This window comes from Canis lupus, chromosome 5, assembly GCF_048164855.1.
Source record: "Canis lupus baileyi chromosome 5, mCanLup2.hap1, whole genome shotgun sequence".
NCBI lineage: Eukaryota > Metazoa > Chordata > Mammalia > Carnivora > Canidae > Canis > Canis lupus.
This window is the reverse complement of record NC_132842.1, coordinates 24,800,319-24,812,789: the sequence shown is the minus strand read 5'-3', so window position 1 is coordinate 24,812,789 and position 12,471 is coordinate 24,800,319. Positions and strand designations below refer to the sequence as shown.

Sequence of the window (12,471 nt, the reverse complement as noted above, 5' to 3'; positions counted from 1 at the left end):
ACCACTGTATTTTAAGCATTTTTCTGTATTACTATTTGGTATTACTGATATTTTGCATGTTAATTTTACCTTATTTTAATCAGTCACTTTTTATTACCATGGCAGTTATTTTCTTACCATTTTAGATATATAATGTATATATGATAGTTCACTTTTAACTTTGAATTTTTTCTCCTTTACAGTTGTGTTCGATATATATAGAGACAGTAGGGTAAGTAACAATTATCTGATATGCTTTAAAATCAGGGCTGGTCTTACGGAGTGTGTAGCTGTTATGTATGTAAGGGGCCACTGCTCAAAAAATACTTTCTCAAACCAGCTAAGATGTTTGAAATTCATCATGGTCAGGAATCTCCCTTAACATTTAATAGGAGACACAGTATCGTCAATAGACGTGGGTCTGGCGTGTGTTTTTCTGTTTTACATTTTAAATGCTAAATGTCTCAAGTGTCCACCATCCAACCTAAGAAGTAGAGTTTGTTTTTATTTTTAAAAATATATATTTATTTAAATGTGGCTGGGAGTTTGTCATATGATATTTAGATAATTATTTTTAGTCAACTAAAAGAACCTTAGCATGGTTGGAATTGCTTTTATCTTTAAGATGAAGATGAAGGTTCACTTATTTTTAAATCTTACTTGTACAATGAAAAAGAGAACAAAACCCTGACTTCATAAATCCTACAGCAGAGGTTTAATTATCAAGACATGCAAATTTTCAAAGAAATTTGGGTCATTAAATGTCCTGTGATTAGAGCTCATTGACTTAGCTGCTGAGAGGACAGCAGGTGTGTTTTCCGAATATGTGACCATATGTTTTCCAAATGTTACCCACATATTTCTCATTCCCTCTCCAAGCTCATATCAGCTTCACTGTTGTGATGCTTGCAATACCTTTGAATCATTTTTTTGACAAAAAGGATATGGCCCATATGGTAATGTCCCAAAGTAACAGTTAACTGTTGACTTGCCTCTATTTAGACAAAGGTATCACATACTCTGTTTTCATCTCTATGTCTTCAAGGGTGAGAATATCTATTAAGAGTTAGAAAGAGGAATGATAAATTGTATAAGGAAGAGGGATGTTACTTTACACTTTCAATCTAGTGAAAAAAACCTTAGAGAAAGGATGGGAAGCTGGTGTGATAGAATGGATGAAAACTGGAGCTGATCGACAGGAGCCCAGGCTCTAGTCCCGGCTCTGCTTCTAACCAATATACGGACATCAGTCTCTCACACAGCCAGCATCCATAGAGAGCTTGTACTGTCAGGTGCCATGCTTCTAACAGGAGGTTTCCAACAAGAGGATTTCCTGACCTACAAAGAGCATACCTTTGAGACAAATATTCCAGGGACTTGGCCTGGTCATAAGTGGGATCAAATCAATTAGTGAGTAAACCTAGCTTATTACCCTAATGTGCAGCTCAGAAGAACTTTATTTGTATTTAACTTAGGTTATCCATATAATCCTGTGAGGTATGTATTTTTCTTACTTTATAGATATTCTCACTTATAGATATTAAAACCGAAGCAGTTATATTTTAATGCAGTCATGTTTAATGGCATTTAAAAATTCGGAATTCGCCAAGGTCTCTCAGTATTTGATTCAGTATTGCTGGCAGGTCAGTGCAAATGTGTAATTTGGTGAAAGAGTTATATAAATGTCTTAAGTGAAGTTGAACTGTACAGAAGCAATTACTGCTATGATCTAACAGAACTGAAAGTAGTTGCATATTTTTAAAGTGAGAAACATACCAGTATAAACATTCTGAGAAGAGATTTAAACCATGATGTAAAACACATTTGCATTTGCTCAGTGGCACTTGTATCACTTTTTGTTAGGCACTTTGTTGAATATATGGTTTTATGACTATTGTGGAAAACTAACTCTTTATGGTAGTCTCTCATATGCAGTGGAACTTGTATAAGTTCCAAATGGAGTATATTTGAGTCTGGTAATATTTTGATGTGTCTACTTTCTTACTGCAGTGGGCAAGTTGACTCAGTATTGATAGATTCACTATTGCTATCAGTGTTGGTAGTCACATGACTATCCTATGTCAGAGATGGCCACACATTCACTAGGTCTGGGATGAGGCCTTGGTATATGTGTGGTAAGGAGCTGCTTAAGTGACACATAACTAGAATTTAGAATAACTACTTTAGAGACTTGAAAAATTATTGTGGTTTTCCTTATGTATTCTTTTAATGATGGCTATTGTTTTATTACTAATTACATTGCTTTAAGGACTGAACATGTCTGGTCTTGAGTCTATGATATTGTTGAGGTAGGCTTTACAACTTGGTCACTTTTATTTTACTGTTATTTGTGTGATTGAAAAATTACAACTAATATGTGAAGTATTCTGTAGATGTTTGTTAGATTAAGCTTGGTAATAATTGTGAAAATATTTTTGTATCTTATGAATGAAATGATGTCTGTAGAGACCTTCAAAATAATACAGATTTGGGGGAATGGATGGGATATAGATGTAATAAGATTGGCCATGGGGTTCAACAAGATAATTGTTGAAACCGAGTGGTGGGTTTGTGGGGTTCTTTATATTTTGTCTACTTTCTATATGTTTAAACTTTTCCATATAAAGTTAATTCTAAAAACCATGAAAAAAATCTGTATCTTCCCTAATTTTTCATCTACTTAATTTATCAATTACTGAAAGAGTATGTTAAAATCTCCTGCTTTCTAATTCTGTCAGTTTTTGTGTTACATATCTTGAGGTTATGTTTTTAGACAAGAACATATGTTATGTTCATAATGGTTTTGTTTTCCCAGTGAATTCTCATCATTAGGCACTGACCATCTCTATTCCTAAGAATGTTTTTCGTGGTTTTTGCATTAAAGTATGTTTTGACTGATATTGATAGTGTTACTACAGTGTTTTTTTTTTGGTCTGAGAATTTACCTTTTTCCCTTTTTTTTAGCTGTTAGGTTTTAGGTTTGTGCATGTATCTTGTAAGTGGCATATTGCTGGGTTTTGTTTTTTAATCATGGACAATTTCTGGTTTTTAACAAGTGGGTGTATGCATATATTGTATTTGATATCTGAATGTTTTACAGCATCTTATCTTGAGTTTGCAATTTACTTTTCTATTTTTGTTTTCTCCTTTGATTTGTATTACTGTTTTTTCTTTATTCTTACCACCCTACTCTTCCTCTGCAAAATTTTGAAGTTTTATTTTGTATTTGTTACTTTGGTAGTTATCATGAAATCTTAGTATGATTATTTAATAAGTTCAAAAGTTAATCTCACTTCCTGTTGCCCTCATGGTACAAGGACGTTGGAACTAATTCCCAGTGCCTGCTTACATCTTACATGTGATTTCTGATTTTTGGTTCTATTTTTATATTTAATATCCCTAAATCAGTTATGACTATCACTGTTCACTTTCTTTGCTTACCAATGCTTCTTACTACTGCTTTTTGAATGCAGTTTCTCTTTAGTAGTATATCCTTTAGTAGAAAAATCTCTTACCATTGGCTGGAGAAGTTGTTTAGCTTTCATGCATGGCAGGCTTAGCTGGGTATAGAATTTTTGGCTGACCAGTTCTGTTGTTTCAGCATGTTGAAAACACTGCTGCATTGTTGTTGGCATTTTTTTTTCCTTTTCTTTTTGTCTTTTTTGAGTACTTCCTAGGTCTAAGAATTCATTTCCTTTGTCAGTTGTGAGGAACTCTCAGCTATCTTTTCAAATGTTACCTCTTTTTGTCTTTTGTCCTTGGGAAATCTGTTTTGAGGAGTGTTAGCACATCTCATTTTATCCTCATGTGTCTCAACTCAATATCCTTGTTTTCCACCTCCATTCTTTACTGTGTTGTGTAATTTTCTCAGATATATCCTCTGATTCACTAATTCTCTCAGCTGTATCCGATTGGATACATTTAACCTTTCACTAAGTTTAAATCATATTAGCTATATTTTTTCATACCTGTAGGTTCCATTTGGTAAATTCAGTTCTGTGTATTCTTTTTTTCATAGTATCTTGTGTCTTAGGGTTTTGATATCTTTTCTATTTTCAATCACTTTTTAAAAAGATTTATTTACTTTAATTTTAGAGAGTGCACACAGTTGCGGGGTGGGAGTGGCTGAAGGAGAAGGAAAGAGAGACAACCCCATGGCCAGAGCACAGAGCAGGGCACAGGGCCCAATCTCATGTCCCTGAGATCACGGACCTTAGCCGAAATTAAGAGCCAGATACCAAACTGACTGAGCCACCCAGGCATCCCTGTATTTTAAATCATTTAAGACTATTTTATTGGTCAGAGTTTTTGAGAAATAATTTACATAAAGTAAAATTCATCCCTTTTTAGGGTATAGTTCTATGAGTTTTGACAAATACATCCATTTGTATAACCACTACTGCAGTCAACATGTAGAACTCTTATCACTTCCCCAAACTTTCTCATGACCTTCGTTGCACCCTAGTCTCTGGCAAACACTGCTCCATAAAACCTATTGAGTTTTAAACTTTTTGGTTGAGAATATATTCACATTTCTTAAAAATTAAATCAATGTGAAAATACATGTAGAAAGTCTTTCTCTTACCATGTTCCTGTGTAATCCCAGAGGTATACTTTTATTAGTATCTTATGTATTTCTTGATGTAAAAACAAGCAATATACTTAAGTTTTTCCATCTTTCATACACAAGAATTAGCACATGATATACTCTGCACCTTGCTTTATATGCGTTTGTTTAAAAAATTGTGTTTTGGAGAGCTTTCTAGTTTCTTACAATGGTGTATTTCCTTTTGTGGATATATTATATAGTTTAGCCATTTTCCTGTTGATGAACACATAGCTTATTTCTAGTCTTTTACAAACTGTGCTGTGAATAATTCTGTGTACATGGAATGTGCATGTGTGTTGGACTGAGCTCTTTGAAGGAATAGATTTTGTGTTATTGATCTTTATGCTCCAGTGCTTAGTAGTGTTTGGTGTGTAGAGATTTATTTGGGCAGGTAGTGGGATGGTTAGTTGGTAGATATCAGGAAGGTCAGTGTGACCACTCTTATCTGATGGGTTGCCTAAAAACAGAATTTCTCAGGATGTCTTGTGCCTGAGATGTCACGTAAAAAACACATTATAGCTATAAAATCCTCATCTTGATAGTTTCATGCCTGATGACAGCTGGTTTCTTTTTTTCCTTTGTGAACTAGAGGATGCCTTCTAACTACAGAACAAACTCCTCCAGCTATCCCAACAGTGGTGATTTGTTTTTTTTTTTTTATTTGTTTCGCTTGCTTTTATAGTATGGCATATTTTTAGCATGTAGAGCTCAATATTCCTATACTAACAAGTGTGATAGGGTTTTTCTTCCCCTTTAATAAAGAGGTGGTTTTATTGGTTATAAAAACTCAAGTAGAAAGAGTTTAGAGGTTAGAAAATACCCATTTTGTTAAAGTAACATACAGTATGTTAAAGGCATCTTAGTAATTACCCCAAAGCAAAGCTAAGGTCACACAAAGAAGTTGATTAATGGCTGACTTTTTTTTCACACAAACAATGTCCAAGTGGTTATGGAATCTGTTTGAGGAAACAGCTCAGGTGGCAAGAAAGAGTTGCAGGTTTTCTCCTGGGGGAATTGTATATAATTGGAAACTTACCAAAAAGTATGTGGTTCAAACTTCCTGTAATGGTTCTTGGCTACTTACTAGATATTTCTGACATTTGAAGCTCGTCCTAATAAGATGTTTCTCATCTTTCTTAAATGATGAGAAACAGTACTAGAGATTAATAATGCCGGCTCAGCAGTCTAGTTCCTTAGGTTGATATAATTTTATACACATACATCTGTTCAAGACATGATTACATATTTACTGGAAAAATAATTCTCAACAGCAAAACGATACAATTGAATGTTTCAGTGAGAAAAGTCAAGAGTAGCAAAGATAAAAATTTCGAGGAAACATTTACTAAACGTCACATGTATCTCTGTGATCAGATGTGGCTTTAATATCTTGGCAGGATTTCACAGATTTCCCCAGGTCTGTTATGTCAGTGCTATGGCACTTTATATCCTAGGATGCACCTGATTCTAACCAAACTTAGTATAACTAGGTCAGAAGTATTTCCCTGAGTCTGGAACCTATAAGATTGCCCACCGGTACTCAGAACAAAAGATAGAAATTTCTTTTTAAAGGTTGATATTTTTCTTGTCCCCTTCATGTGTCACACACTCTATCATACAAAGCAAATATTACATTAAGATTAAAGAGAACTCAGAATTTTCCTACGTTTTTTAAGGAATTTTTTTTAAGTCCCCCCCCCCCCCCTTGCAGCAGCCTGTCAAGGGTAAGGAAGGTGCTTTGCCTCTGCCTTGCTTGCTCAGGCAAGATAACTGCAGGCAGCTTGAAAGCATTCTAGTCATGCTATTTTGGTGGAACCATTCTGTGAGATTGTCCTTTCTCCTGCTTGGATTTTTGACTTAGAATTCCTGTGTGATTTAGGCAGGAGTTGGCATATCCACCTTTGTCAGGGCTTTCACTGGCAGCCTTCCCTCTGGATCCGGCACCGCTTTCTTTAGACGAGTGGCCCTTTCTCAGCTGGGACCTGGAGAAACTCTTTTGAAATAAATTACAAGAACTTCAAGATTATCACTTAGGTAAAACAATACGAAGATGATCTTTTGGATAAGACAGGTGACAGACTTGAAGTGTTTTTTTTTTAATTTTTATTTATTTATGATAGTCACAGAGAGAGAGAGAGAGAGAGAGAGAGAGAGAGAGGCAGAGACACAGGCAGAGGGAGAAGCAGGCTCCATGCACCGGGAGCCCGACGTGGGACTCGATCCAGGTCTCCAGGATCACGAAGTGTTTGTTTTTATCCTGTGCTTACTAGTTTTTCTGTCTGTACTCTAGGGGAAGGTGTGGCTGATTGATTTTAATCCGTTTGGGGAAGTAACCGATTCACTGCTGTTTACTTGGGAAGAGCTGATATCTGGAAGAAACTTAAAAGGTGATTTTAGTGAAGGAGATGCCCTGGAGCAGGTAAGAGGATCAAGGAGGATACACAGGAAACCTTCCAATCCACTAAGTAATTGCTCGCTTGTTCTTTAAGCACTAACACAGATTTACTAATAGATACATGCTCATGGAGGTGACCAAAAAGGGTGTGTGCATTGTGATTCACCTGGAAGAATCTTGACCCCGGGTCAGTTCCTTAGTTGACTCTGATCCTAGCCCTAGGCTCCTGACCCCTGACAGAGGAAAACTGTGCAGGTGCCCAGACAGGGGTCTTGTCACAGTCCTAACCCCATCAAGGGGGCCCTACTGCAGTGTCTCCCTCACCAGCTTTCTCTTCCACCCATGGTGGCCTTCCACACCCCTGTGGAACCCCTCAGACCTCCTTGCCCATCCTCTCTCCATCCTCTCAGCAGATGATTCCACATCCCTCCTCACAGGAAGAGAATCCGCTGGTGATATTGTGTGATTGTCCTCAAACCTATGAGCATCCCTCCTCCTCAGTCTCATAGTTCCACTTGCTCAGCATGCTGTTCCTTACTCCCTCCTGATACCCGGTGCTGCCTCTCACTCCTTCCTGTCCCACCCTGTCTGTGTTCAGGTATCTTCTGTCCAAAACCTCCTTCAACCTCATGTCTTCAGCCAGCAGCTCTGTCTCCTCACCTTCACAGCCAGTCTTTCTTTGAACAACACTTTTGTGTTGCCCTTCTCTGCTTATAAAAGTAATACATGCCCATTTTTAAATAAAGAGCATTCTGATATTACCACAGTCCTTCCACCTTAAGAACCACGCTATACGTTTTTTCTATCGTATTTCGTATACTTTGGTATATAGAACATGCCTGTATACATACACATAAACTTTTAAAAATAAATGAGATTGTGCTACATATGTGTTATCCTGAGTGTTTTTTATATCTTTAAAGAAATAGTTTTATCTTTACATGGTCATTTAAAAAAACAGAGAATGAGAAAGAGGCAAAACTGGAAATCCAACCACCTGGAACTTACCATCCTTACCCCTTCAGTTAATATTGTCCAAGTGTGGTTTTATATGCAAACGCACACATCTGTTCACACTAGTGGGATCAAACTAGCTTCACTCACGCTATGTGACCCATGTTTTTGTAACTTCTCAGTACTTGTCCAGCCTCCCAGTGGCTTCCTCATGTGGCCACCTCCCCTGCCTGCTGCCTCTCACCTGTGTGCCCCTCCATCCCTGCTGTTCCACAGAAACTGCTTTTGGTGAGGGCTCTGCAGGCTCGCTGCGAGTGCCAGTGGATGAGCACAGTAGCATTTGAATATATCACCCTCTTCTGTGTCTTCACTGCATATCTTCCCTTGGTTTCCATGACACATGCTCTCCTCCTGGGTTTCTTCCTGCCTTTCTGGCTGCTGCCTTGCTTCCAGTGTGAGCATCTTTTCTTTGGTCTTATCTCTGAAATACTTCTTTTCATCATTACTGTGTCAGGGCCCTCTTTGGCCCTGTTCCTCTAGATCTGGCTCAAATGGGTATTTTCCTTTTCATGGTACTTGCTCTATTGTGTTGTCTTTGCTATGTCCTGCCCAGACTGTAAGTTTCTGAGCACAGTGGTATCTCTCATGTTCTCCACAGATCTGTGTTGGCCTAGCACAATTCAGCACAGTTGATTTTTGTTAAATTAATGACTGAAAGAATTTTCTTTGTGCTGGCATCTTAGAGTTGGGGGCCATTAAATCTGAATGTCAAGGAAAGAAATGTAAATTATTCAGCAGAGGGTTATTTTTAAATATGAGGGACACAGTGGATAGAAACAGTTTGTACAAAATACACTCTATGATCCAAATCCTTTTTTTTTTTTTTTTTTAATTTAAACAGTGTTGTATTGGAGGTCGGGGGGTAACAGGGAAACAGGAACTGGCTACTGTCTTTTCCACAGAATTATGTCCTGCATGTCTCCCTGTTCTTATTCCTCTTCACAGAGACCTGGCTTTCCTTCTGGTCCTCACAACTACAAAGCTCTGCTACAGGATTTTTGCCATGGTTATGCCCACTGCCTTCCAAGCCATGCCTAGTCCCTGTCTGAGTTCCCAGACCTCATAGGGCTGCTTTGATCATACTTCAGTCCCCATGTTCCCTCCCTGGCAAAGGGTTCCCTGACCACCCCTGTGAAGTGGCCTGTGTTTTTCTTTTATTATAACACCCTGTTATAGTGTTCTTAAAACAACTCTTACTAGCTGAAGTGACCTTGCCATTATATTTATTTGCTTATTTATTGACTGTCTGCCTATTTGGTTTACCAGTTGATCTCCTATACCTAGGACAAGGTCAGCACAAAGTGGGTGTTTCCTAAGTGTTTGTCAGATGATTGGTCTGTCATAAGATATGGCCTGCTTTCTAGGGCTCTACGGTCCTGTTCCACTCAAGTTCTCGGCCTGTCTCCATCTGCTGGACACCATCCATCCCTCACCTAGATACCTGCCACCCATGAAGTCCAAACCCAAGGCCTTCTGTCTCTGAAATCCTTTTGGCACAAGGCAACATGTAAATATTAAATGCAAGACTCTAAGCAAGTACATTGAAGAATGTGAAGACTTGTTAAAAATGACACTCAGATTTGCAGTTTTCCATAGGTGCTGAGAGAGATACACAAATGCGTACGTTAAATGACTAAGAGAAGCACAGAGTGTTAGGAATTCATAGTACTTGCTTGCCCTCCCTATTAACTATGTTCTCCAGGGCAATACTTCCCAACTGTGCACCTATAGAAAATGATAGTATTGATAAAGCCCTCTGGCCAGCATGAGATTGCTCAAGGCCAGAGAGAACTAGCCATAGGCCTTGGGCCCATTCAAGGACTAAGGAACCCATATTTGCTGTGCATAGTGGCTGGTAGCATTTAGGGATTGACCACAGCTCTCCATGAGGACACTGTTTTCAGATACTGTGTATTTATTTTCTAGTGAACATGTGGAAATATCCTCAAAATCTTGGTGTTTCTTTTACTTCAGAATCTTATTTTCTTTACCTAGTACAGAAGGGAACATGAAGTTGAAAATGTTAAACTAGCATCTTTTTCGCTTCGAAGAATAGACTTAAAAAGGTAATTTCTCATGGACTTCCCTTTTTTTCTTTATAAAGGATTCTCCAGCTTTCCGTTGCACAAACAGTGAAGTGACAGTTCAACCCAGTCCCTATCTGAGTTACCGACTTCCCAAGGACTTTGTAGACCTGTCTACTGGGGAGGATGCTCACAAACTCATAGATTTTCTTAAACTGGTAAAGTATATGTGTACTTAGTACACATGTGTGTATATCTTTGTTTTTAAGTTGACTTTGTAATGTTTCATTATACTTCTATACTATCTAGATTATATTTGGTTAGGACATTTTATAATGAAATATATAAAGTAAGCTGAAGGAATAATTTATTGCTTAGAATGATAGAAAATGTATCTTAGGATGTTTATGTTTTTTGAATAATTTTCACAAGACTTCTGCTTTTGAAGAAATTCTATATGTTCTTATAGGGCTAGATCTAGCTCTCTGCTGTATTATTCAGGGGGAATGTGTGTATTTGTACTTGTGTTTCTTTGTGGGAATGTTTGCACAAATGGAAAAAAGAGAAGTATTCAAATACCTGAAGATAACATGCCTAGGAGCCAAAGTGATAAACTTGTCTGATGAATTAATCTAGGCATGTTTTTCCATGATGATTTTCAACCTTATCTGTTGCCAAGGCCTCTAGAAAATTATACTTGCTGACAGAAAAAGTGATCTTGGCTGAACACATATCCCAACTAAAATGTGCTATTTTAATGTATCTTGGTTTCCTTTGACAGAAAAGAAATCAGCAAGAGGATGACTGATTAGAGCGCAGAGTTAAGTCCGAGGTAAAGAGGAAACCACCTTGGCGTCAGGAGGCTGCTCTGAGCTCACAACTTCCTGTACCCCACTCGGGTTGGGGTGGGAGGCAGCGTGAAATCAATAGCTTTTTATATCCATGTATATTAAGCTGGAAAAAAATGGAGGGACTTTGCTACTTGTAAAAATAAATAATAAATAGATCTTAAGTATAGGAAACCATACTGTTCGATGATAAAATACCTTCTCTGAAATACGTCACTCTTTTGGCTCAGTCTGTTGAGATTTATCTGTTTCCTTGTGCTATTTATTCTACCTATCGGGTAGATGGGCAAATTTATATTTGTTATACAGAAATGGGTGCTTTTTGAATCATTACTTTTTCATGGAAAAAAATAGAACCTTATATTACTATAGAAAATGTTTTCCTACTTTGAGAGCATTTTCATATAATTTTTCCGTTGGTTTATCTTTGGTTTGCATATAGCTAAAATAACAGACTTCTCAAGCTATCAGATAACCATGAAAATGTCAGTATATTACAACTAGCTTAATATGTATTAGTAAAACTATCACAGATTTAGTTAGAATTTGGCCTTTTTTAAAAAAACTAGAATTTGGGGGAGGTTTATTCACTTTTCTTAGGCTACTATTTGAGTAATTATTCTTCAGTGCTTTAATTGATGAGGATATGAGTAATTTCTAATTTACTCAGTACTTAATATATGCTGAGACACTCTGCTATGTATGCTATGCCCTTTGGAACAGTTTGAAGGAAATCAACGTTACAGTTTCCCAAGGCATCTATCTAATGTGGTATCAAAGAATATTTTACTAGTTGGAGGTGTGGTTTTCAACTTAGGAGAGCACCTATAAATGCTCCCATAGGAAGACAGAAAAATGGAGTAGAATTTCCCCTTTCTGTGTGTTTAAGGCAGAATACACATAATGATGAAAGATACTTCTTTTTGTTATCTCAAACTCCGCAGCTTTTTGTGTGGTTTCTCAGTTATAATCACTTGGATATTTGTATTTTAAATACACAGTGTCGAGTTGTGGTCTTTGTACTCAGCATATCAGATGCCATTTCCAAGGCCAGTTTGAAGTTGCGGTGCTTCAGATATTTTTATTTTTTAAACTGCTCTTGAGGGATTTGACTGCTAACTCATAATGGAAGGATTTATTATCATGAGTTGACTTAGCCTCAGCTCTGGAACTGACTTCATCAAGGTGGTACTTCACCATTCCAAAAAAAAAAAAAGAAAACAAAAAGTTAATGTATTTAATACCAATTGAAAAAATTGGACTGTAAATAATAATAAAAAGACTCAAGCAAAATTGGCAAATATTTTATAAAAAGTACAGTTCTTGGTATCATTAAATTTTTGCATTAATTTTCCTGAGGTATTACTGAGTTCAACTCTCACTTTTAAAAATGTGATTTTTATACATTATTTCCCTAGTATATTTAATTTTTGTTGATTATCCTGATGTTAATAGTAAATACAGGATAACATGCAGGAAATCTTCTCCTACATTCAAATATCATTTATGGCTGCCTAAAGATTAGTTTTGAATTATCCTTTTATTTGTTGGCCTTATATGTTCTTTTTTTGAGATACTTCAGGTTTATACTTGAATTTAGAA

At 36.9% G+C, this 12,471-nt stretch overlaps 1 protein-coding gene across 3 annotated transcripts in view; it reads left to right on the top strand.

Annotated features, from left to right (window-relative positions):
* CDC123 (cell division cycle 123) overlaps positions 1–11,078 on the top strand; it is a 54,865-nt gene extending 43,787 nt beyond the window's left edge. For all 3 annotated transcript variants that reach the window (XM_072825824.1, XM_072825825.1, XM_072825826.1), the window contains 4 exons: positions 183–211; positions 6,879–7,007; positions 10,102–10,239; positions 10,803–11,078. In XM_072825824.1, the coding sequence (XP_072681925.1) occupies positions 183–211; positions 6,879–7,007; positions 10,102–10,239; positions 10,803–10,829 (323 nt within the window). In that variant the 3' untranslated portion in view covers positions 10,830–11,078. The remainder of the gene's footprint in view (positions 1–182; positions 212–6,878; positions 7,008–10,101; positions 10,240–10,802) is intronic.
* Positions 11,079–12,471: the final 1,393 nt, after the last annotated feature.